Source organism: Galeopterus variegatus, unplaced genomic scaffold (genome assembly GCF_000696425.1).
Source record: "Galeopterus variegatus unplaced genomic scaffold, G_variegatus-3.0.2 Scaffold155, whole genome shotgun sequence".
NCBI classification, from domain to species: domain Eukaryota; kingdom Metazoa; phylum Chordata; class Mammalia; order Dermoptera; family Cynocephalidae; genus Galeopterus; species Galeopterus variegatus.
This window is the reverse complement of record NW_007726266.1, coordinates 512,961-539,948: the sequence shown is the minus strand read 5'-3', so window position 1 is coordinate 539,948 and position 26,988 is coordinate 512,961. Positions and strand designations below refer to the sequence as shown.

Below are 26,988 nucleotides of genomic sequence, written 5' to 3'. Positions count from 1 at the left end.
GAGATTGGAAAAGATGAAGTCAAACTTTCTCTATTTGCAGATGACATGATACTATATATAGAAAAACCTAAAGACTCTATCAAGAAACTCCTAGAGCTGGTTAATAACTTCAGTAACATTGCAGGGTACCAAATAAATGCCCCCAAATCAGTAGCATTTATATACTCAAATAATGAATTAACAGAAAGAGAAATAAAGAAAGTAAGCCCATTTATAATTGTCATGAAAAAAATAAGATACCTAGGGATCAATTTAACCAAGGAGGTGAAAGACCTCTATGATGAGAACTACAAACCACTTCTGAAAGAAATTAAAGAAGACACAAAAAGATGGAAAGAAATTCCATGCTCTTGGATTGGAAGAATTAACATTGTGAAAATGTCTATACTACCCAAGTAATCTACAGATTCAATGCAGTCCCCATCAAAATACCAATGACATTCTTCACAGAAATGGAAAAACCAGTCTTACCTTTCATATGGAAAAACAAAAGACCCCAAACAGTCAAAGCAATCCTGAGCAAAATAAATAAAGCCGGAGGCATAACACTACCTGACTTCAAATTATACTACAAAGCTATTGTAACAAAAACAGCATTGTACTGGCATAAAAATAGACATTTAGACCAGTGGAGTAGAATTCAAAATCCAGAAATCACCCCTCAGGCTTATAGCGATCTGATCATGGACAAAGGCAACAAAAATCTACATTGGTGAAAAGACTGCCTCTTCAACAAGTGGTGCTGGGAAAACTGAGAAGCTGGGATGTCCAGATGCAGAAGAATGAAACTAGATATGCATCTCTCACTATACAATAAAATCAATTCAAAATGGATTAAAGACTTAGGTATAAGACCTGAAACTGTAAAATTACCAAGGGAAAATATAGGTGAAATACTTCAGCAACTAGGTCTGGACACAGGCTTTATGAACATTAGCCTGAAAGCACAAGCAGCAAAAGAAAAAATAAACAAATGGGACTATATCAAGCTAAAAAGCTTCTGCACAGCAAAGGAAACAATCAACAGAGTGAAATGACAACCTACAGAGTGGGAGAAAATTTTTGCTATCTATCCATCTGACAAAGGATTAATATCCAGAATATACATAGAACTCAAGCAATTATACAGTAAAAAAAAAAAAAAAAAACCCAAAAAAAAACAATTTAAAAATGGGCAAAGTAGCTGAATAGACATTTTTCAAAGGAATACATACAAATGGCCAATAGATACATGAAAAAATGCTCAACATCACTAGTTATAGGGAAATGCAAATTAAAACTACATTGAGATACCACCTCACCCCAGTTAGACTGGCTATAATCAAAAAGACAGTGAATAACAAATGCTGGCAAGAGTGTGGAGAGAAGGGGGCACTCCTACACTGTTGGTGGGACTGTAAATTAGTACAACCACTGTGGAAAACAGTATGGAGGTTTCTCATACAACCACAGATAGATCTTCCATACAATCCAGCAATCCCTCTTCTGGGTATATACCCAGAGGAATGGAAATCATCATGTTGAAGTGATACCTGCACTCCCATGTTCATCACAGCTCTGTTTACAATAGCCAAGACATGGAACCAACCTAAATGTCCATTGATGGATGATTGGATAAGGAAACTGTGGTATATATACACCATGGAATGCTACTCTGCCATAAAAAAGAATGAAATACTCCAATTTGCAACAACATGGATGAACCTGGAGAAACTTATATTGAGTGAAATAAGCAAAGCACAAAGGGATAAATTCCTCATGTGCTCACTCATATGTGGGAGCTAAGAGAGAAAGAAGGAAGGAAAGAAAGACCACAGTAGTGTGTTGGTCTTACAGAGGGAAAGAACATTCCTAGGGCTACAAAGTGGAGTGGCAGGGAAAGGGAGAGGAGGAGGGAGGTTGGGGGATAATTGGGTGGGGGACACAGGGTACAAAAATAATTTCCAGTACTGGGTATGCTGCCAGTATGAATCTGGCCCTCACATCATGGGCACGAGGGGTGACAATTAGCTTTGTATTTCATGAATATTCATAATAAATAAACATATAAAAAATTTTAAAAATAGACTTTATTTTAGAGAGCACTTTTAGGTTCACAGAAAAATTGAACAGAAAGTACAGAGATTTCCCATATACTCCCTGCTCCCACACATGCATAGACTCTGCCATTATCGACATCTCCCACCAGAGTGGGACATTTGTTATAATCAGTGAACCTACACTGACACATGATTATGCGGGCTCTTCAAAACATTTGTGGAAAAAATAGAATTAAAAGATAATACAAATCTTTCAACAAACTATTTGAAGACCTTTCATATCACCCAAAGTCTTTAGTTATATTAGGGTTCACTATTGGTGTTGTACATTCGATTTGGCTATTGTTTCAAGAAACACATTTGCTTCTATAGATTTAGATAATCTTTTGGTATTGGTTCAAGGTCAGTTGCTAAATCCTGATTAGCAAAAAAAAAAAAAGTGAATTCCTTGAGAAGCTGTTAACTAATTCTCTTTAGTCTACAGTTCAGCAGACTTGCAAACTAACTAAAAAATGAAGCCTGCAAGAGATTGGAAGTGTACTAAAGCCAACAAATCTCTGAGCGTCAGTACCTGCTATTGTTGTTTCAGCTAATGGCAACGTTGCTGCCAAACTTGCATTTTTAGAATTTTGGCTAAAATCCTACAGATACATCATTCTCAAATAAATTCAGAGGCTCTTTGTTTGAATTTGTCATTTATTTATGTGGGAAGATGATGATAACTATTACTTACTAAAAACTCACATGTCATTGTTCCTTAACAGCTTATATTCTGAAACAGAACACTTGAGTGAGTTGCACATAAAATTCACAGGCAGGAACCACCTAGCATGTACATGTCACTTTTCACATGGGGATTCCAGTCTCTCACATGTATTCCCGGCATCCTGCTCTCTGGTTGAAGAGATGGTTATCAAACTCTCTGGAAGAGGGAGGGCTTTGTAATTCGGTAATTAATGACTTATGAACTTATATAGGATATATGCATTTTTAATAAAATACTGAATAAATGCTTCATGTATTATTAACAAATTATTGAAAGGTTTAAAGTTATAAACATCACAGAAACCATGTAAACAAGTTAGCATTCATGATCCTTGATTTTTTTGACTGGCAGATAATTTCAGCTTAAAATTCTTATTTAGAATATGTATCTCTATTCCCCAGGCATTAGACTAAGTTGATGACAGACAATAGGATTTTAAACGACCACATAATTTTTTTTTCCTGAATATATGCTAAAGCCATTTAGTTTGTTTTATCTAGAATGAATTATCAGCTTATTTGACAGCATTCTTATCTCTTTGTTTTGAAGGACAGAACTTGCCAAGATTATGCGTACCAGAGCTAAGGAAATTGAAGTGAAATTGCTTCTTTTTGCTATTCAGAGAACAACTAACTTTGAGGGGTTTCTTGCAAAACGCTTCTCCGGCTGCACCCTGACAGATGGAACTTTGGTAAGACCTTCCTGAGGGAGGCTGGAAAGTGAAATTGATGGGCTGGATGCTTAGGCTTCATTTCATAGTTTCACTGTATGGTGATTCCGTCTTTTGACTCAAGTGCTTAATCCCCCATTTCAGTGATTTCATTGAATTAATGTGAAAAGTGATGATGGATTTATTATTTGTCTGTTATGTAGTACTTCTTGTTTTTAGAATGTCCTATCATTTTATCTAAGTATTGGCCCTATTTTACAGACTAGTAATTTTGTGAGTCATAGAGGCCTCAGTTATTTGGTCACAAATACCTTATTACTTATCAACTATCACATTTTATATACAATTAGGATATGTTTTTAATTTAGGGTTTGCCTTTTAACAACTCTGGTGAACAGAGCAGGTCAGTGTGTCTCTATAAACCTCAAAGCCAGGTTTACAGGTCTGGGTACTATGTACCTCCATTGGAAGGGTGAAAACCAAGGTATTGGTGGAAACCAAATTTCTATGTTTTTTTTTGTTTGTTTGTTTGTTTTTGTTTTTTTTCGTGTCCGGCAACGGATCGCAACCCTCAGTGTCGCGCCCGTACCGGACCGGGACCGGCAACGGGATCGCAACCCTCGGTGTTGCGCCCGCACCTCGCTCAGCCAGTGAGCGGGAACCGGTCTGCATGTGGGATCCGAACCCTCGGCGGGAGCGCCGCCGCGCTTCCCAAGCGGCGCACTGTAGCAGTGCACCACCGGGCCGGCCCCAAATTTCTATGTTTTATAATGATTTCTGTTTCATCATTTTGAGCTCTTTGAATGCAGGAATTATGGCTAACTCATCTCTGTCCCCTAGTCGTGCAAAGAATACGCAGAACTCATACAAGCAGGCAGGAACAAAGAAGGAAGGAACAAAGGAGGGAGGGAAGAATAGATCAAAGTTGAAAGAATCATACCTCTTGAATTCCCTTAAAACTGGATTTGTTTTTCTTTTTCTTTTTTTAAAAAACTGCTGGTAACAATAGAGAAGTGATGTGATTTGGTAGCAAAATCCTTATGTCAGCATTCAGTAGAGAAGACTTGTAGTCCAGTCCTGACTCTGCTGTAACTTAGTGAGCCACCTTCTCTGCGAAATGAGAATAGACCATCCTTTAATAACAGAGTACTAGGGAGAGTCAAGAAGACCTAAAAGCCAGAAGCCATAAAGAAAAATACTGAAAGGTTTGACATCATAAGACAAACAAAATTCTGTTTGGTAAAAGGTATCATAAACATAATTAAGAGATTAAAAAATAGTTTAAGCTATAAAGACAAACAATATCGAGTATACATAAAGAATTCCTAAGAATCAATAAGAAAAAAACAAGTAACGCATTAGAAAAATGAGTACAGGGTGGAACAGACAATTCTCTGAAGAAATTCAGTTGGCTAATAAATGAGAAAAAACAAAACAGGATACTATTTTTCCTTTATCAGGTTGGCAAAAAAAAAAAAAAAAATTCCAAGACTAACTACAGAATTTTAGTGCTAGTATTTAAATTCATACAACCTTTTTGAAGAGTATGTTGTTGTTGTTTATCAAAAATTAAATGTGCATGCCCTTATGAGGCAACAATTTCACATCTAAGCAGGAAGTCTGCCCAAAATCATACATATAGAGGAATATACAAAGAAAGAGGTGAACTGCACCCTTAAAAGCAAAAAAAAATTGGATATTTCTATAATGTCCATCATTGAAGAATGGTTAGATAAATAGAGTATGTCCATACTGTGGAATACTATACAGCAGTTTAAGTGGTAAAATGGGGGATAGATTTAGATTTAGACATGCTAACATGAGAAAAGAACTCTTAGGTATATTGTGAAGTACAAAATATAAGTTGCAACCCAGCACATACGAGAGTATGATTTCATTTATTTAAAAAGCAAAAAGCATGTTTATGTGTGTAAATGTGTAAGGAAAAGGTCTGGAAATGATAATAGTAGATGTCTCGGGAAGAAAGCTGGAGTGAGCATAGGTGGAGAAGCAAAGAAATGGTTTTTTTATTTTACTTTTTTTTTTTTGTAAATTTTCTTATATAAATGCATTCACATATGCTTTGTGTACTTTAAGAAACTTATTTTTCAATTTTTTAAAATGAGGGAGATGTGGACTGGCTGGTTAGCTCAGTTGGTTAGAGCATGGTGCTGATAACACCAAGGTCCAGGGTTCAAGCTGAGCGAGGTGCGGGTGCAACACTGAGGGTTGCGATTCCGTTGCCGGTCCCGGTCCGTTACGGGCGCGACACTGAGGGTTGCAATCCGTTGCCGGACACAAAAAAAAAAAAAAAAAAAAAAAAACAATAAAATGAAGGAGATGAGTCATATCAGTGATTTCTAATAAATGAGGGAGATGGGCCAAATCAGTGATTTCCATACTAGATCCTGTCAGAAGAAAATCTTCTGACAGGATCTACTGTGAAATCCACACAACAGTAGCTAACATTTTTTGAACATCTACTGTGTGTCCCGCATTGTGCCAGGTGCATTTGCCTACAGTCAGTCACTTTGCTTTATCACCTGTAGGAGGCAGGTGCTATACTCACTTGAAACTTACCTGAGGTCACAGAGCCAATATGTAAAAGCATAAAAACTCAGTACTCTGATTGAAGCAGGAGAGAAAGGGTAGGAATTGGACCTAAAGTCTTGCTTACTTGTTCACCCCTCACCACTAGTACCTTCTCTAGCTCCCATCCTCCTAGTCCTAAAATCCTGAGACTTCAGTGGAATTCACTCTTTGTCGCACAAGACTTACCTCAGAGTAGTTGAATCGGACTGGTTCCTCAGAGTACTGGACTAAAGAACGGTGGTGGCAGCAGCTCAGATTTAGGTAAGACCACAAGGCCCTACCTACTCAGGCTCACTCATAACTTTATTAAAATAAAATACCACAAAACACTCTTTCCTTAACGAAATATATATATATATATATATATATATATATACTCTTCTGCTTGCTAACTCATGTTCAAAATTGATTTCTTTTTTTAGTAACAAGGGGAAAAAATGGCCATGAAACAGATAAAAATTCCCTTAAAGAAAATGCAAGTCAGAAAAGGAAATAATTAACAGAAATGCCATTGAAGGAAGCGTGCGTCTCTCCTGAGAAGTTCAGCACCCAGCGGATTTTCTCACGCTGCTCTTTGCTCTGCCCTACCCAAGCCATGGTTCTGGCCTGGTTTCGAGCAGAGACTTATGCAGCACTTAGTTCAGCCCTACAGAGATCTGCTTGGGGAGAAGGAAGTTTAAACGTTGAGCCCAGCTTCACCCTGGAAGTAGCCCCCTGAGCTCCCATGGTCTCTGGCTGGGCAGAGTTAGAAGAGCATAAGGACAGGCTCTGTGAGCCAGTAATCCAGCTAATTGGACAGGAAATAGGTCCCAATGAAGGATGCTCGAATAACATTAGTGCCAAACGCCTGTTTTGAGCCATTCTTTCCCTCCTTTGGCTGGACCCTACTTCCGGGTGATTTTTGTTTTACATTTAGGGAGCTATAGAATCACAAGGGAACAATTGGCCAGAGTAGCCTGTACACTTGAGTCTGTCCCAGGACAGACTAGAGTTCTCACCTGTCCAAGGAAATCCCCCAAAGGTCAAAAGTGCTAAAGTAACATGGGCAGGGAATGCTCCCTGTAGATGAACTGGGGTTGCTGAACACGGTAACCACGTAGAGACCATCGAAAACTGGCAGAGCTCTACTTAAGTTTGCAAAGATGATGCTTTTTTGTAGAAAACAGGTGTAGGACTGTCAAAGTGACTGCTGGTCATCTGCCAGCCAGCTCTGTCCCAGGGAGGGCAAGGCTGAAGGTGCTGATTTCTTAGGGCAGCACAGCTCCTCTCCACCTTAACTCCTTCAGGGCTCAAGCTCCTGGAGATGCTGTGCTCTCTGGTGGTGATCAATCATCAGCTAAGAACTCTTGAACCTTTTTGGTCTTCCATATTTGAAATTTTCTGGCAGAACTGGTTTGCAAATCACCCCTTCAGTTGTTTAATTATTGCTTCCCTCCCCTATCGAAGTTTGCAGAGAGTTTCAGATTATAAATTCTTGGCCAGAAAATCCTGCTAAATACCAGGAGCTCTTTACTTACCCCTCTAGTTGGTAAGCTGTCTTCTCCACAGACTTCTCCAAATCATTCATCTTTAATTCAACATCTTTCCCCAGACTGTTCTTTGTCCCAGTTGTCATGGCCTGGCAACCATTCTGCATTTCAAGACCTGACAATGGCTGTCCCACAGCCTTCAAGGATTTTCCTTTAAAGATGAGTTTCTAAAAAGGCAACAGAACCCTATGGCCTCCTCAACTAGGCAGGCCAGTTCTTGAAGAATTGCTTCACTGCAGCTCTGCTGTGTGGAGACACAAAGGTTCTCTCTGTAGGTGATGTTCACACTGAACCTGGTCCCTGCCATCACTTCACTGTGGCCCAAGTGGGACCATAGCTTCTTCACCCTTGTTCTGCAACCCTCAGCAGCAGGGAGCCTGGTGAACTAGTCCTACCATGCTCCCAATAGAAAGCACTATGAAGAGGCCAGCCTGATTGCCAGTCTAGCTACTGGGCACCCTACCTGAAGCCTTGCTGCTCCCTGGCCCCTTGCCTCCTCCCCATGCTGCCTTGTTTCCCAGATATGCTTTTTTGAAAATCGTTTTTGGCCATCACTTTGATTCAGGGTATCAGAATAACTATGTAATGAACCGAGGTCTATCTTGATAGCCTTTAATATATGCGAAATTTCACAGAGAGTTAGTGAATTCCTTGGAAAGTTATCATGGTACAGCTAAGGGGTCATCCAAGGTGTCAAGTTGGCCAGGCGCCTCCCTTGCTGCCACCTCTCTAGGCCATACCCCCTGCCACCCACTTCACTGCTTCATTCAGAACCTTTGAAGTTGTTAGTGACCATTTGGCAGTGAAACAATGAGGATGAACTTGGTAGTGTGACTAGCTCACCAGAAAGACCTGCCACAGCTGAGCTCCTCCTAACTGATCAGCGTGACGCATCATCTTTTGCTCTTTTTTGAGAGATGAAACTTTGACATCTGAGAGAACTTTAGACTGAAAGAGCCTTAAAGACAGGGCTTGTTTTGTTTTTACTCTGCTAGCCCTACCAAGTTTTATAATGTCCTGTGCTGTAACTGTTACTTGAGGAAGTCAGCTGCCCATGCTTTTTCCAGTTGCCTCAACTTCTTTTTTTTTTTTTTCTTTTTTTCTTTTTGTCTTTTTTCTTGTCCGGCAATGGATTGCAACCCTCAGTGTCGCGCCCGTACCGGACCGGGACCGGCAACGGGATCGCAACCCTCGGTGTTGCGTCCGCACCTCGCTCAGCCAGTGAGTGGGAACCGGTCTGTATGTGGGATCCGAACCCTTGGCGGGAGCACCGCCACGCTCCCAAGCGGCGCACTGTAGCAGTGCACCACCGGGCCGCAGTTGCCTCAACTTCTGACCCTCGAATCCTTTAGGAAGGATTCAAAATAGTCCGTTAATTGAAATGCCCTGAAATTAAAAACAAATGTCTGGGGCCGGCCCGGTGGCGCACTGGATAGTGCACCGCTTGGGAAGCGCAGCAGCGCTCCTGCCCGGGGGTTCGGATCCCACATACAGACTGGTTCCCGCTCACTGGCTGAGCGAGGCGCGGGGGCAACACCGAGGGTTGCGATCCCGTTGCCGGTCCCCGGTCCGGTACGGGGGCAACACTGAGGGTTGCGATCCGTTGCCGGACACGGAAAAAGACAAAAGACAAAAAAAAAAAAAAAAAAAAAATGTCTGGGTGCAATTTAACTATGTCCATATGCATCAATAGTGACTCGATGATTAGATTCAAGGTGAACAAATTATATTCAGCCTTTTGCTGAAAGCAGAGTAGATCCCATTAGGTTTTATAGCTGCCTCACTGAATTTGGGAGGTTTTTTTTTTGTTTGTTTGTTTTTTTAATAAAATAAAACATTTTCCCATTTAATACAGTTGGATTTCCCTTCCTCTTGGACATTGCATAGTTGCCTTTCTAGATAGAATTGTCCTTTGGCTTATAGGGATCATTTTAACATACATGTATACTTGCCCAGTTTTAAAAATTACATTATAAATATAGAAGCTATAGGTGTGATTTTCGACCATGTGGTTTGAGCCTAAGAGTGGTTGCAAAAAGTTCACTACTTAGGAAAGCCCATACAGAGCATTTCACCCCACACCTCAGTCTTCCAGCAACTTAACACCTGCATTAGGAAGACTGCAGGAGTGGGGCCGGCCCGGTGGCGCACTGTAGCAGTGCGTCGCTTGGGAGTGCGGCGGCGCTCCCGCCGAGGGTTCGGATCCCACATACAGACCGGTTCCCGCTCACTGGCTGAGTGAGGTGCGGGGGCGATACCGAGGGTTGCGATCCCGTTGCTGGTCCGGTCCGGTACGGGCGCGACACTGAGGGTTGCGATCCGTTGCCGAACACGAAAAAAGACAAAAAGGAAAAAAAAAAAAAAAAAAGACTGCAGGAGGAAGAAGGGCAGGGTTTCCCAGCTCTGCCACAGTATGAGACTTCTGTCTTAAACAAGGAAAGTAGCTTTCCCTCACTTGATGAGCTCCCTTCAGTGTCTGAAAATATGTTATAAATGCTTTATTGATGCTAAGGGAATATATTCTTAAATTTGAATTTGTTTCTGAGAAAAGAGTAATATGTAGCCAAGATAGAAAATTTGGAAATTTCTAGGCAAAAATGGAGAAGCTAAAAAAAAGTCATCCATTTTCCCATCAATCAGCAATGAGGATTTTGGAGTGTTCTTCCCATACATGTTACTCTGTTGAAATTATACTTTTTAAATACATTTTTTTCTCTGCTTATTTTATTTTTTTAATTGAGATATAATTCATATAACAAAATTTCACATAAAACTCCCCATTTTGAGTGTATAATTCAGTGGTTTTTGGTATATTCACAAAGTTATGCCACTATTCCAACTGTCCAACTTCAGGACATTTCTGTCACCCCAAAAAGAATTCCCCCTTAGCAATCACTTCCAATTCTCTTCTTCCCCCAGCCCTGGGAAACTACTAATCTACTTTTTGTCCTATTCTGGACATTACATAAATGAAATCATACAATATGTGATCTTTTGTGCTTGGCTTCCTTCTCTTAGGACAATGTTTTCAAGGTTCATCCATGTTGTAGCATGTATCAGTACTTCATTCCCTTTTATGACCGAATATTATTCCATTGTATGGATGTATGGGTTGAGCATCCCTGATCTGAAAATCTAAAATCAAGATGCTCCAAAATTCAAATAACTTTTAAGTGCCAGCATGACACAAGTGGAAAATTCCACACCTGACCTCATGTGATGGGTGCACAAAATTATTAAAAATATTGTATAAAATTACCTTCAGACTATGTGTATAAAGTGTATAAGAAACATAAATGACTTCCATGTTTAGACTTGGATCCCATCCCCAAGATGCCTTATTATGTATATGCAGATATTGCAAAATCTGAAACAATCCCTAACACTTCTGGTTGCAAACATTTCAGAAAACGGATACTCAACCTGTACCACATACTGTTCATCTGTTCATCAGTTGGTGGACATTTGGGTTGTTTCTGCTTTTTATCTGTTATGAATAGTGCTATGAATATTTGTGTACAAGTTTTTATGTGAGTATGTTTTCCATTCTCATGAGAATATACCTAGGTGTGGAATTGTTGGTTCATGGGGCAACCCCATGTTTAACTTTGTGAAGAGCCATCAAACTGTTTCTCACTGCAGCCACACCATTTTCCATTCCCACCAGCAGGGTAGGAGAGTTCTAGTTTCTCCACATTCTTGCCAGTACTTGCTGTTTTTCTTTTCTTTTTCTTTTTTTTTTAAATTATAGTCCATCCTCATCAGTGTGAAGTAGTATCTCATTGTGGTTTTGAGTTGCTATTTCCTAATGAATAATGTCATTGAGCATCTTTTCATGTGCTTATGGGCCATTAGTATAACTTCTTTAGAAAAATGTCTGTTCGGGCCGGCCTGGTGGCGCACTGCTACAGTGCACTGCTTGGGAAGCGCGGCGGCGCTCCTGCCAAGGGTTCGGATCCCACATACAGACCGGCCGCTCACTGGCTGAGCGAGGTGCGGGAGCAACACCGAGGGTTGCGATCCGTTGCCGGTCACGAAAAAAGACAAAAAGGAAAAAAAAAAAAGAAAAATGTCTGTTCAAGTCTTTTGGGTTTTTAATTGGGTTGTTTGTCTTTTTATTGTTGAATTGTAGGAGTTCTTTATATATTCTAGATATATTCTTTATATTCTTTTTATATTCTATCATATATTAGATATATGATTTGCAAATATTTTTTCCCATTCTGTGGGTTGTCTTATCACTTTCTTGATAGTGTCCTTTGACACACATACAAATTTTCAATTTTGACTAAGTCCAATTTGTCCTATTTTTGTTGTTGTTGGTTGTCATAGCCAAGAAGCTGTTGTCTAATCCAAGGTCACCAAGATTTACCTCTGTTTCCTCCTAAGAGTTTTATAGTTTTAGCTCTTACATTTAGGTCTTTTTTGAGTTATTTTGAGTTAATTTTTGTTTATGATGTGTAAATACAATTTTATATTCTACTTTTCCTCGTTTGTCCTGTCTTAAGTTCTTTCTCAATCACTGCATAATATTTCATTATATAGATATTCCATAATTTCTCTAACCATTCTTTTCTTGTTGGACCCTTAGTAATTTTTTTCACTTTTATAAGTAAGGCCACATGAAAATTTATGTGAACAAATTTTCTTATGATACTAATGGAATTATAGCATCCAAAGGTATGAGCATCTTCAAGTTTCAGATAGCCTGTATTTTAAAGTGCTTTACGTATTCTTATCAGTTCTGATGAATGCAACAGCTTGGTCTTTCCCAGCTCAGAGTGTTGATATTAGTGATGATTTATTAAGATGCAGTAGTCACTCTTCATTTTAGTGCATCTCACGGTGTTAATGCACTGATGCTTAATATAAAGGGATAACTCTGTCAAATAAAAAAGGCAAAGCTGAAATTTTTTTTTAAATTACAAGTGTTCATGCCTACATAATATACCCAAAAGAATTGAAAACATATGTTTATATAAAAACTTCGAACACAAGTGTCCATAGAATCACTATTCACAAAAGCCAAAAAGTAGAAACAGCCCAAATGTCCATTAATGGGCAAATGGATAACTAAATGTGGTATATCCATATAATGGAATATTATTTAGCCATAAAAATAGATGAAGAACTGACAAATATTACAACACAGATGAACCTTGAAAACACTATGCTAAGTGAAATAAGCCAGCTGCAAAAGGTCACATATTATAAGATTTCATTTATATGAAATATTCAGAATAGGCAAATCCATAGAGATAGAAAGGATCAGGAGGGAAAAGATTAGGAAGTGACAGCTAATGGTTATGGGGCTACGTTTTGGGGTGAAAATGTTCTGGAATTAGGTAGTAGTGATGGTTGCATAACCTTATGAATATACTAAAAACCACTGAATTGTAAATCACTTTAAAAAGTGAATTTTAAGGGCCAGCCCGTGGCTCACTCAGGAGAGTGCAGTGCTGATAACACCAAGGCCGCTGGTACGGATCCTATATAGGGATGGCCGGTTGGCTCACTGGCTGAGCATGGTGCTGACAACACCAAGCTAATGGTTAAGATCCCCTTACTGGTCATCTTTTTTAAAAAAGAGGTGAATTTTATGTTATATGAATTACATTGCAACTTAAAAGTACTAAGGGTTTTAGAAAATACTGTATAGTTTAGTTATAAATCATCTTCACTCTTCAGATAAACACTCTGTCTACCAAAAAAAGAGAGAGTAATTACATACTTGTTAAACACTGAAACAGAATAAAACATTTTAAAAGACAAGATCTCTTCTTTCTCAGCTACTCCAAATCCCTCTCCCCAGGGGTATCCATTCTTTAATATTTTGGGGTGTATATTTTTGAGACTTTCTTACAAACACATATGCACACACATACACAGGCTTTTTGTTTTGTTTACAGAAAATAGAAAATACTGCCCATGTTTCTGAAGAGGATTTTATTGAGGGCTTCCCATCCGACCAGCATTTATTCACAAATGTTTTTCAGTCTCCCTCTTTGTGCAGAGCCTTGGAAAAAGATGAGAAATTGACTCAGACAGGTGCTTATGCTCTAGTGGGAGAACTGTCACAATATAAGATATGAACATGATGGTAGCAAGAGAGTGGCCCCAGTAATAGTAAACACCAGGTACCTGGCCCTGTTCTTACAATCTTGGTTATCATCAGCTAAAGGCCCCAGGCCATCTTTTAAAGGATGAATTAGAAATTGGGCTGGAGTAAAGCAGTTATGGAATAAGAAATGCAGAAATTGTGGAATTTTCATCTCATAACTGAAAGCTTTCTCCTTTAGGGAAAGGAAGAAGATTAGTCTTAAATTTCAGAGTTCGTTCTTTGATAATTTGACATGTCCAGCCAGGGCCTCAAAAAGGGATTTGTATCAGCAGACCCAGATGTGCTTATGCTACTGACTATAGCCAGACTCTCTCTTCCTAACAGTAAATTAGACAGCTTGGCTCTCCTATGGCCCTTATTGTTTTGGAGGTGCTGAGAATCCCATGGGATTTAATCAGTAGGAATTAACTTGCTATATGTAGAATTTTACCTTCCTGTATGGACTTGAAAACAACTGTCATCAAGTAAAAAGAATGAATTCTTTTAAAATTGGAAAGTCCTTTACTTCTTGGCAAAGTTTTGGTTTCATTTAGCGGTCCTGGAGTTCATGGAATATGTCATTTGAGTTACTTAAAATCTAAACCCAAACTTGTAATTCTCAATGGTCTATGACAGCTGTAAAGCGGGAATGAGAAGTGTGATCTGGTTGGCTCTGACAATAGGGCTCTTGCACAGAAGGCCACATTGTGCCAGTGATTGCTCTCTGCAAAGACTTGTTCTTTCATTACAGCAAATTAATCTGAGTGATAACATAGTGCTCCAAATAGCAGGAGTCTATATCTGCACCTCAGGGTTTTGTAATACAACATTCACCGACAGGATGGTGGCATGTGCAGTACTTTGAGGGCTTCCTTGTAGACTAGAGAAGAAAGGAGCAGCTCAGTGTGCCTTTGCACTTACAAGGTGAAAGACCCATTGCTTTCATTTTCTGAAGAGATCCCAAAGATAAAAAATAGTAGGGACAAGATCTTTTTACAGGACTTTTAGCCCTGTGCTCCCTCTTCTTTCCCTTCAGAGAGTTGTTTCATTAAGAGAGGCACAACAACAGTTCTGCCCTATTTCGTTGCTCACCCCTATTAACTCCTAAGAAAGCCTCCACTTACTAAGCTATTCCCTGTGTGCCAAATGATGTGTAAAACTGCTTTATATATATATATATCATACTTGATATATCTTATCTCATTTAATCCTCATGGCAGCTCTGTGAGGTGCATATTAATATCCCTTCACATTGCAGAGAACTAGGGCTTCAAGGAGTTAAGCAGCATGCCCAGAAGTAGAGTCTGGATTCAAACCCAGTTTTGTGAGATCTACAACTGTGCCCTTCCCACTACATGAGGGTGTCCCATCTCAGTTAATGGCAGCCCCAGCCATGTAGTTGCTCAGGCCAAAAAATGAGTGATTCTTGAATTCTTTTCTTCCTTCACCCTCACTTTTATTCCCTCAGCAAGTCCTCTTGGCTTCTGTCTCCTAATTATGTCCCAGACCATCCATTTTTCCCTATCTCCACATGACCAGCTTAGTCCAGTCCCCTATCAGCCCTTGTCTGGAACACTGTAGCAGCCTCTTAGGCTTTCTTGCCTCCATTCTCCCCACAGTAGTGGAATGATATTTTAAAAATAAATTAGATCATATCATTCCCTGTTTAAAACGCCCAGTGACTGCCCAGTTGCAATGAGAAGAAAATCTAATCACAAAAGGCTATGTGATTGGGCTCCTGCTATACCTCTCTTGCCCCTGTCCTCCATTCTGCCCTTCACACTCACCAAGTTCTTTTCAGCCTTTGCACCAAATCTCACTCCTGAGAATACTCTTTCCCAGAGTAGACCAGAGCCTGACCAGCTTCTTCTCCTTATTCTTGTCTCTGCCAAACTATCACCTCCTAAAAGAGGCCTTTTTTTTTTTTTCTTTTTCCGTGTCCGGCAACGGATCGCAACCCTCAGTGTCGCCCCCGTACCGGACCAGGACCGGCAACGGATCGCAACCCTCGGTGTTGCTCCCGCGCCTCGCTCAGCCAGTGAGCGGGAACCGGTCTGTATGTGGGATCCGAACCCTCGGCGGGCGCGCTTCCACACTTCCCAAGCGGCGCACTAGCGCAGTGCGCCACCGGGCCGGCCCAAAAGAGGCCTTTTCTGATCTCCCTATTTGAAGAAGCACTTCCTCACCCTTGCCTCCAGCCCGTCCCTGTTCCTAAATTTTCTTTTCACTGCAGTGCCTCCTTTCCTTAATCTGTTTTATTCAGTTGCATTCCTAGTGCATAGAAGAGTGCCTAGAATGAAGTAGTTGCTCAGTACATAATTGTTGAATGAATGGAGAACATATGCTATTCCCTGTGCCTAGAAAGCTCTGCCCCACCCCCATCCCAGTTTTCCCATCCCCCTCACATATTTAACTCTGGGATATCCTTCAGTTCTGGCTCAAACATCATTTCCTTAGGGAAGTTTTCTGTGACCCTCTGTTACATGCTTTCATAACAAGTTCTTTTCCTTCATGGCCTTTATCACATTTGTATGGTTATTTGATTAAAGTCTGTCTCCCCCAGCAAACTCTAATACCCATGAGGGCAGAAGGTGGTCTGTCCTGCTGACTGCTTTTTTGCTAGTGCCCAGCAAATCCATTTGTTGAGTAGATGAATAGAAAAATTGAATCACCTTTCTTGCACTAACTTGGTCCATAGTTAAAATGTGTGTGTCCCAAAGGAATGAGCTAGGAGTTCCTTAGCATCCATTACTTCCCTCAGTAATTTCATCAGTGTGTTAATAGAGACACAATGGGAAATAGCAAAGAAGGCATTGGAATCTTCTGGCCCAGTAACACTGAACAAGGAGCCCAGGCCTAGACTGCCTCAGTATTGCCCTGCTCTTTCAATGTTGCGTTTTATGTTTTACTTCTTACAACTTTATCCATTCACTTAACACTTTACACTGTGAAAGTAGCACCCAGGAACACCCTCATCCACTTCACTAAGTTGTCGTGATTTCCAATAACAGGTTATGTTTTAAAAATGAGGCCCACTTCTAGGTAACTGTGAGATGTTATTATCAACCCTGGTAGACTTAGCAATAAATGAGGAACATTTAGCTCAAAAATTCAAATCTTGTTTCTGTCACTGAGTGATTTTTGAACAAAGTTTTTAACCTCAGTTAACTAACTTGATTTCTACACCCACAAAGCATCAAAAGATTCAGAATCAAAGTGATTCAGCTCAACAGTATGATCCCAAAACCCACTATTAAACCAGTGGAATCAGGAGTCTAATGCTGTTAATGAATTCAATTTTTATTGCTGATGTTGAAACTTAGGCTTCATAGATTCCCTTTCTCACTATTCCTCTCTTCCTAAAATGCCAGCAACCCTTAAAAAGACAGCTAAAGTTGAGAAATATTGCTTTCTATAAATAGCTTTATATTTATATGCATTTTTCCCCACATCAGGCAAAGAAGCCAAAATTCAGAGTATGCGAATTTGAAGCATTCACTTGGTTGTTAGACTATGTTGTTTGTCACTGGCATACCACAAAAATGATTGTCTTACTAATGATTACCTTGAGCCAATGCGGTCATCACAAGGCTTTCTTCATACACTGAGGCTGTATTTATCTACATGATAGCGTCCGAGTGGTTTGGCCAAGAATTCAGTAGTTTAAATCAGTGTAAGCAGAATTGTCTTAAAGCCAAAGCCATATACAGGTGTGTATTTTGTTTTCTGTGTTTAAATTTTATTTTTGCTTTTGTTTATAATATCGTCAGATGATGTCCTGGCACTTGGCAAAGTCATTCACTCTGTAGTCCATCTGCTGTCCCTCTTGGCTTAGGGATTAGTTCCACTGTTATTGGCTAAAATTTCACAAGTACATCTAGAAACTCCCTCTTTACTTAGCTTCCTGTCTCCGGAAAGCCATGTCTTACCCCTTCCCCTCATCCCCAGCACCAACCAATCTCTTTGATTCTGCTTGTCCACTTGGCTTCCTTTCTTCTAAAACTCCCAGCTCCTGAGCATAAATAACATCTCTAGTTCAAAGAGATGTCTTGATTCTGTAGTTGCACTGGAATTAACATCATCAGCGACCCTTATATGTATCATATACTTCTTCAAGGGTTTCACAGACTTTATCACATTTGATTCTTCAGATAGTCCTGTGAGTATATGTTCATTCAGCAGATGAAACTACTGTGGCTCACAGAGGATAGATAATTTGGCCAGTGCAGCACAGTTGGAACTAAATCCACATCTCCTGCCTCCACCTTTCCCACTAGACCATGATCCCATTCAATGATATGTTTTGAAATATGGGTCATATTTGGGAGCTGGAAAGTACTTTTTCTCAAGGAGATTTCTGTTGTGGTTGTTATGATGGGCTTTATGGGGGAAGGGACTTCTATCTATAATCTAGAACACATGAGATTAGCTTTGTAGTTTGTCCTTGAATTCAAACCCATCTGGCATTTTGATTCATTCAGATTTATTGAGAACCTACTACATGACAGGTTACAGAGATAGGAAGGGGACCAGGACAGACATGATCACTGCCTTCATGGAATCTAGTAGGGAGAAGACAAACAAATGGACAATTGCAATATTTTAATAAATATACCTGGACAGAGGATGTACAGGGTGGGATGGGAGCAAGTGGCAGGGACATATAATCCAAACTTGACAGATGGGGAAGCCTTCCCAAAAGGAAGGACTTCTAATCTGACGACTGAAGGATGAGTGAGAATTTTAGCCAGATTAGAATTGGGGTGGAGTGGGCAATAAGGTTTCAGGAAGATGGAAATGTAGTGTCAATGCCTGGAAGTGAGAATTTGGTCCAGTTGTCTCTGTTCTTGTTTATCAGATCAGATTTCATGACTTAGCAATTGGGGAGACTTGGGAAAAGCAGAAGATCAATGGGGAAGGCTATTGAATATGCTCAGAAAATCCTCTCTCTCTCATGTCTACTTAATAGAAAAAACTTGAGTCTCCACCCCCATCTACCAATCCCTTCCTGGAAGATGATTCAGCACCAGAAATGGAGGAGCTGGCAGTGGAGAAAGGAGACTTAGATCAGGTAAGTCTGGTTTGCATTACCACAAGTAACCTACCCGATGTTTGTTTCTGAAAATGGGTCAGCTTGCTCCAGATATTACTCCTTGGCTATTGACCACATTCAGAGATTACAGTTTTGGTGGGCTATATAGAAGGCCTTTATATGGAAGTGCATTTAGAAAACTGAGTGAAAGAGCAGTCCTTCCCATCCCATGTCTCTGCTCCTGAAGAGCCTCACCACAGGGTTTAGCAACATGCAAAAGCTTAATTAGCTCATGCAGTGGGGCCAGCAGGATTCTGCTCTGCCTCATTCATCATCTCCTGAACTTGTCAGCTTAGCTTTCGGTTGTGCTGTCATCTGGTACAGTGACGATGTGAGAGGCTGGAACATCCCAGGGAAGTCAGCAGCACTGTCGGCTAGAGGAGCCTCCATGAAGTGTAAGCTGATCACTTTAGGTCTGGAAGCCATTGGGTAGGCTTGGCAATATCAAGGTGACCAATGGCATATTTGGAGAGTTACTTTTCAGAGCACACTAGCACTTTAATTTCCTTTGGATTTTTTGTCCAACTTTAAATTTCCTCAGCCTTCATCCTACAGAATGGTGTTTTTGTCTCACTGCCTTGCATTTTATGACAAGAGAGGCTAGAGCACTAAATCAGAACTTTTCCTTTCTGGATTAGTGATCCTTCTTTTTAATTTTCTACACTTCTCTGCTAGAGGATTATTTTATGGTATTGTTTTGCTTCAAACACCACCAAAAGGGAGGCTGGCTCGGAAGACCAGCTCTGGGAAACCCATAGGCATGCACTTTGCAGCTGACCCTGCGTTCCTAGCACGGTAAGTGTAGGTGTGCAGTCCTGGCCGTAGCTAAGAGAGAAGAATTTCCAGGAGCAATTCTGAAGCGAGGCAATAAAATGTGTCTAGTCCATTGATTAAATAATCGTAATAATATGGATACCTCACATTTTTATGGTGCTTTGTAATTTTAAAGTCTTTTAAGTGCTTTATTTCATTTTGTCTTCACACTGCCTGCCTCTCATTTGCTAGATGGTGAAACTGCAGCTCAGAGAGGTTAAGTGATTTGCCCAGGGTTACAATTACAGATTTGGAAGGGGAGAAGCTAAGACTGGAAGCCAGGTCTAGAAATCAGAAATCCAAATTCCTTACCAGTGCTCTTTTTAAAAATACCTTCATGCCGAAACAATAAAACTTATTAAAGAAAACATAGGAGAAACCCTTCAGCAAATAGGGCTGGGCACAGACTTCATGAATATGACCCCAAAAGCACGGGCAACCAAAGGAAAAATAAACAAATGGGACTATATCAAACTAAAAAGCTTCTGCACAGCAAAAGAAACAATTAACAGAGCTAAAAGACAACCAACAGAGTGGGAGAAAATATTTGCAAAATACACATCCAACAAAGGACTAATATCCAGAATATATAAAGAACTCAAACAACTTTACAAGAAAAAAACAAGCAACCCAATCAAAAAATGGGCAAAAGAATTAAGCAGGCATTTCTCTAAAGAAGATATAAAAATGGCCAACAGTCATATGAAAAAATGCTCAACATCACTCAGCATCCAGGAAATGCAAATCAAAACCACACTGAGATACCATCTCACCCCAGTTAGGATGGCAAAAATCCAAAAGACACCGAAAGATAAATGCTGGCGTGGCTGCGGAGAAAAAGGAACTCTCTTACATTGTTGGTGGGAATGCACAATGGTGCAACCCCTATGGAAAATGGTTTGGAGGTTCCTCAAACAGCTGAAGATAGACCTACCATACGACCCAGCTATCCCACTCCTGGGAATATATCCAAAGGAATGGAAATCATCAAGTCGAAGATATACTTGTTTCCCAATGTTCATTGCAGCACTCTTCACAATAGCCAAGAGCTGGAATCAACCCAAATGTCCATCATCGGATGAGTGGATACAGAAAATGTGGTATATCTACACAATGGAATACTACTCAGCTATAAAAACAAATGAAATACTGCCATTTGCAACAACATGGATGGACCTTGAAAGAATAATACTGAGTGAAACGAGTCAGGCAGAGAAAAAGAAATACCACATGTTCTCACTTATTGGTGGGAGCTAAAAAAAAATAAAAACAAAAAACAAATCAATTCACTCACATACACACACACACACACACACACACAAAAAAAAAAACGGGTGGGGTGGGGTGGGGAAGAAGATATAACAACTATACTTCCATGAAGTTGTTACAACAAGCAAACGCAAAGGACATTCTTGGGGGGGAGGGGAGAGAGGGAGGAGGGAGGGAGGTGTCGGTGACGGGCCATAATAATCATATACAGTGTATATTGACAAAATAAAAAAAATAAATAAAAAATTTTAAAAAAATAAATAAATAAATAAATAAATTTAAAAAAAAAAATACCTTCATGTCTCATTAGAGTGGAGGACATAGAAATGAATCTCATAGTAAAAGTGAATGAACAAAACTGAAGGGATATCTTGAGGCTGTATCTCAGAGATGGGTAGAATTAGATATAGTTGATTTAAAGCTGATTTTAAAGTTGATTTATTATTGGCTAGCATGGGAGAAAACAAAAGATTTCTTCTAACTAAAAAAATGCAGCTGTCACATTTTGGGAACGAGGACTCAGGTAGAAGGAGGAGTCTGGATGTAGAGCTCATTCTTGTGGTGTGTCAGTCCTCCACCCGCACTGGGTCACCTGTACCCGATGAGCATGCTTTGTGTATAGTGCCATTGGCAGGGGCTTTGTGTCTCCCCAGTGCCAGTGGCTGCCATTGCCATATCCAGAATTGCGCAGTTGAACACTCAGATGCTTTTAGTGCTACTACGAAGTTATCCCTTTAGCTAGACATCTCTGGATATTATTAAACTGGATTATGATAGAAAGTCCCCCATTACTTACTTAATCACTTTTTCCAGGTAAAATATGATTTTTATTTTGCTTAGAACTTTTTATTTATCACAGAAGCTTGAACTTACCATTGTAAGGACCAAGACCTGCTCATTCTAAGGACACAGAACACTGACATCTGACAAATACATGGGGTCAAGCAGAGGAAAATGCTGAACTCTGGTCTGACATTAACTGACCACCTGACCTTAGTTAAATAGGTTATTTACTTTCTCTAGACTTTCTAGTTTCTTTATCTTCAGAGAGGGCTAATGGTTTTCAAACTGTTCCTTGATGCCCCATCAGATGTCGCTGTGGGGAGTTGGAAGGAGACCAGGGACCTAGGTCCCTGCAATCAGAGCAGTTCTATTTTGAGTTGCTTTGAATTGCAGACTTCCAGGTAAAATTTCTTTTGAACCAGGGGTTTTATGTCTGTTTAAAAAAAAAAAAAAAAACTAAACTAAAAACTCTTGGACTAGATCATCCACCCATGATTTCTTGCAGTTACTCATTACTAGTGTAACTTATACACCAGTGACTAATGCCTCTTCACATGCCATACCCAACATCCCACTGCCTCACCAGCACTTATCTTGCCTGTGGCTGATCAGGTGTGAGCTCCAGGTTCTCCCTCTTCCCAGCAGCCTGTTGTCTTTGAAGTTGGGAGGACAGGAAGAGCAGGGGTCCTGGGGGTACTGGGGAGAGGGACACCACAGGATGTTAGTGGGGAACTCAGCCAGAGATGGCTGAGGGGAAGGCCCCAACCGGTTTCCCTGGGTTACCCAACCTATTATGTTGCTGCAGTCAGTAGGCAGTTGGCCCTCAAGGTGGGGGTCACTCCCTGCTCACTACTGCAGTTTACACCTGGCTGTTGAGAAGGGAGAGTGAAGGGAAGAGGTATTTAGTTTACAAGTGGGTTGAACATCAATCGCCAAGATATTCCCCGTGATTTTTTAAAAATGACATGAAAGGGGACTGATGGTATTCAAAATATAAAAGAAAGAGGGAGAAGAAATAAGGAATTTCTGGTTTTAAAATGTACCCTTCTGGTGATCTGAGCAGTTAGATTTAATCTGTTTACGTTGGATAGTAATAAAAGGAAATGGGACCAGCTGCAGACCTCCTTACTGTGACAACAGTAACCTTTTATTATTCCATCAAACTCCAGGAGGAAATAGCTTAAACATCTGCAGCTTTTGGACAGAATTCACACACTCAGAAATCCAGCCTGAATGCTACTGCTAAATGACTTAGTATATTTTTTTTAAGCTGAGAATCAACCCTTTGGGGAGCTGGATAGAACAAAAAGAGACACCAGTTTGAGGTGAAATTCTAGCACCTCCTATCTAAACATGAGTACATTCATAAAGCACCTATAAGCAGGAGGCGGCCCTGTGGGAAAAAAGGATACTTCAGGCAGTCCCTCCCATTATGCCCCTCTTGCTTCAACTCACACTAAAAATGCTAGCAGAGGACTTGGGTGCTGTGGTAACAGGATCAAGTGGTCTCTCCTCACTGCAGAAGAGCACCATTAGTGGGCAGAGCAGGGTCGGCTGCATATATGGTTGGGACGCCAGCTCTGGTTGGTTAAGCTGCGTTCTGAGTGTTCTGTGGGGCCTCATCAAGCGCAGGACCTGTGGAAGACAGATCACAATGCGTTTTTTGAAATATCACCTAGCTGTTTTCTTTTATCACTTAGAATCTGTGTTTTATACCTACCGAATGAGCACTTCAGACTTATTCATACATATATTTTTAAAATCATATTCGAGGTACTTCAAAACGTTCTTGGAAAGATCCATATTATCTTTTAACTCTGTTTTTCCATGAAGTCTTTGAAGTACCCTCATATCACTTTTGTGCATATACAAAAAGGAGACTATAAGCAAAATACATAGATTAAGATATTTCTAAAACTTCTTCACATGCAAGGTCCAACTCTTCTTAATCACCTTTAAAATAAACTTTATATTCTGAAATAATTATGACTTATAAGTTGCAAACAGTACTATACAGAGAGGTGTTGTGTACCCATCTCTCAGCTTTGCCAGTGGTGACAGCTCACATAACTATAGTGCATTATCAAAACCAGGAAATTGATTCAAATCTCTTTTTTACTCAGGCATAGATGCCTGTTTTCCCACACAGTGTTGTCCTTGGGCCTTGCAGAGTGTTGATGATGTGGCATTTCTTAAGAGTGCTCCGTTGCTGTTTCTGGGATTTCCTGCTAGGCCAGGGCACCCATTCTCCAAGTTTTTGTTGTTATTCTTTACTTTTTTTTAATTTAATAATGTCAAACTTAGAGAAAAACTTGTAAAAATATTACGAGGAACTCTCAAATACCTTTCACCTGGATTCAGGAATTGTTAACATTTGCTACATTTATTTTATCATTCCTCCATTTACTCTTTCATTTATCATTTATCATTCCCTACATTTACTCTTCCTCCCCTACTTTCAGAACAACTTGTAAGTTGTAGACATAATGAATGCTCTTTACCACCAAATATTTCCATATGTATTTCCCAAGAAGGACATTCACTTACATTAACACAGATCAAAATCAAAAAAATTAACATCAATATAATACTATAATCTATAGATTATTTAAATTACATAGTGCAGCCATTTTAAAGTGACAAGTTAAAATACTGTCAATATTAGGGAAAGTGCACACAAATTAGTAAGTCAATAAAGTCAAATATAAAATATATGCGTTGATTTTTTAAATGACAACATTCTGTATAATGTAAATTCCCATTTATAACTACACGGAAGTTACCCTGCAGAAATGTGAATATTCTATTCAAAAGAAGGAAAAAAAATTTAATAAAAGGAATAATTATAATACTTATGATGACTGTATTTTAATTAATAAAAAGATATGGGTATATGGCCATATTTTCCAAATCTAAAATCAGTGTATCTAGTCACGCAAAGTTAAACAAATTAAATCACGTTTGTCTATTCATTTAACAAAACACCTTATTGAAAAGAATAAAATAATAGAAAATAGCTACTGACTTGGAAAAGATAGAGCAAATGGGTGAGGACCACCCCCTCATGGCCTTCATACTCCATCATGGATCCTCCCATTTTAAACTAATGGAAGTGCAAAAAAACTCCCCTAAGGCATCTATGCACTTAAGTGGAGCTTTGGATCCAGCAAATTCAAACTCAGTGAACCAGTCTTGTGTGATCCCTGAGGTCCTCTTGTAGTCTCAGCCTAAGGCCTGACTTTGGTGTGGCTTCCAGATGATGGCTTCCAGCAATAAGGTAGCCCAGATTGTAGTTACTCTTAGGAAGGAGCAAAGTTTCTAGAATCCTTGCCAGAAAATTAAAGACACAGAACTCTTGGAAGGTGAAATGGAAGAGCACTAAGTATGAGACTGAATGGGATTTGTCTAAAGTTGACATTTAGGGCTGGCCTAAATGTAAGTTGGTTAGAACGCAGTTGGTTAGAGCACAGCCTTGTAATGCCAAGGTCAAGGGTTTGGGTCCCTGCAACCCTTTTTTGGTTGGCTGCCAAAAAAAAATAAATACATAATTTAAAGTTGACATAATTTTTCATGATTATTACCAGTTTTTACAGATGTTTTTAACCATTGCAATTTTTTTTTTAAATGACCAGAAAAAAGTAATCATTATTTCTGTCATTGGGGCTTAGCTTCTCCAGTATTTAATAAAAGATAGCAGTTCAAGAAAATTTTCACATTTTTGCAGGGTAACTTCTTGTAGTTATAAATGGGAGTTTACATAATATAGAATGTTGTCATGTAAAAAATCAACACGTAATTCTTATGTTAAGTTCTCTTACTACAAATAATAATAATAGTGATAATGATAATGGGGTGGTAGGAAGCTTTGGCAGGTGATGGATATACTTATGGTTTGATGGTGGTGATGGTTTCACTTTTCCAGTATTTACTAAAAGATATGAGCAGTTCAGGAGGGTAGATCTCAGGTTATACATTCTTACTACAAATAATAATAATAATAATAATATAATAATAATAAAAATTGGGGGTTGGAAATTTTGGGAGGTGATGGATATACTATGGCTTTGATAGTGGTGATGGTTTCACTTATCCCTAAACTCATTGAGACGTGGACATTAAATATGTGCAGCTTTTTATATTGTCAATCATACCTCAATAAAGTAGTTAAAAAAAAATGATATGAGCAGCTGAATTCAACAAGTATGTTGTAGGTACCAATTTATACCCAAGTTGTACTCTAATATCAACCCCAGCAAGGTGTCTTTGGCTCAAGATCCTTTTGTTTACATTTGACAATAGACAGAATTGACATTTTTTAGCAATAGAAAGGAATATGTAGGAAGATCCTTGCTTATTTTTTAGATTTGTGGAAGGCAGCAAATATAGTTTTAAAATGCTTGCCTGACAAATGACTTGTTTACCGGTGGTTTCCAAGTATCAGTCTGGGGACCAGTGCTGGTCTAGTTTTTTATTGGTCTGAGGCAAAGTCTGTCTCTCTGCTTGCCTACCTATCTATCTATTTATCTACTTATTTGGTATAAGGTTACCAACTGGCCTTTCTTAGAAAAGGACTACCTTTATGCTGCTATTTTATCCTTGTACAATTTGGGGGTATAAAATATGTACTCTTAGGAACTTGTGATGAGAATAGAAAGTAGCAAAATAAAAAGTTAGCATCCCTATGTTGGTCCCCTATCCTTTTTCTTATACTTACTTGTTGATGAAATGCAAAAGTCTAAGAACTATTGCAGGAAAACAATGATATAATAGAAAGAGTTCTAGTTTAGGAAATAGAAGGCTTCACTGTATGCCTTTAGGCTAGGCTATTAGAACCCTCTGAACCTCTATTTCTTGAGATATAAAATAGTAGTAATAATACCTACGCAAAGGATTATTGTGAGGAATAAATGAGATATTACTTGGTGTCAAAGTGCGTGGCCCATAATAACAATCATCAAGTGGAGATTGTTGAAGTTAGATCATGTGAAAGCACTGTATAAATTCTAAAGCACTGTACAAATACAAGTGCTGTTACTAGTCAGGATTTAAATTTTTAAAACATCAGTCAGATGATGAATAGCTTTCAAACTGAAAATGAATGTGTTATCAAAGTAGTAGTAAATCTTTCACCATACAAAGTAAGTAAATGATAGTAACAAAGTTGGCTTCTTGTTCACAAACTGGAATGAATCATAATGTAGGGCATATTACCACTTTAATTACATCGAGTGCTCTCTTATCTGTAAGTTAGAAGTGAACTATGAAGTGATGTTTTCTTTTTTTTTTTTTTTTTTTTTTAAAAGATGACCGGAAAGGGGATCTTAACCCTTGACTT

The 26,988-nt window shown here is 39.4% G+C and overlaps 1 protein-coding gene across 1 annotated transcript in view; it reads left to right on the top strand.

Moving 5' to 3' along the window:
• The window catches only part of VPS53 (vacuolar protein sorting 53 homolog (S. cerevisiae)), a 152,614-nt gene that overhangs the window by 67,492 nt on the left and 58,134 nt on the right, over window positions 1-26,988 (top strand). The window contains exons 11-12 of the mRNA XM_008592999.1: window positions 3,355-3,496; window positions 18,666-18,767. Coding sequence (XP_008591221.1) covers window positions 3,355-3,496; window positions 18,666-18,767 — 244 coding nt within the window. The remainder of the gene's footprint in view (window positions 1-3,354; window positions 3,497-18,665; window positions 18,768-26,988) is intronic.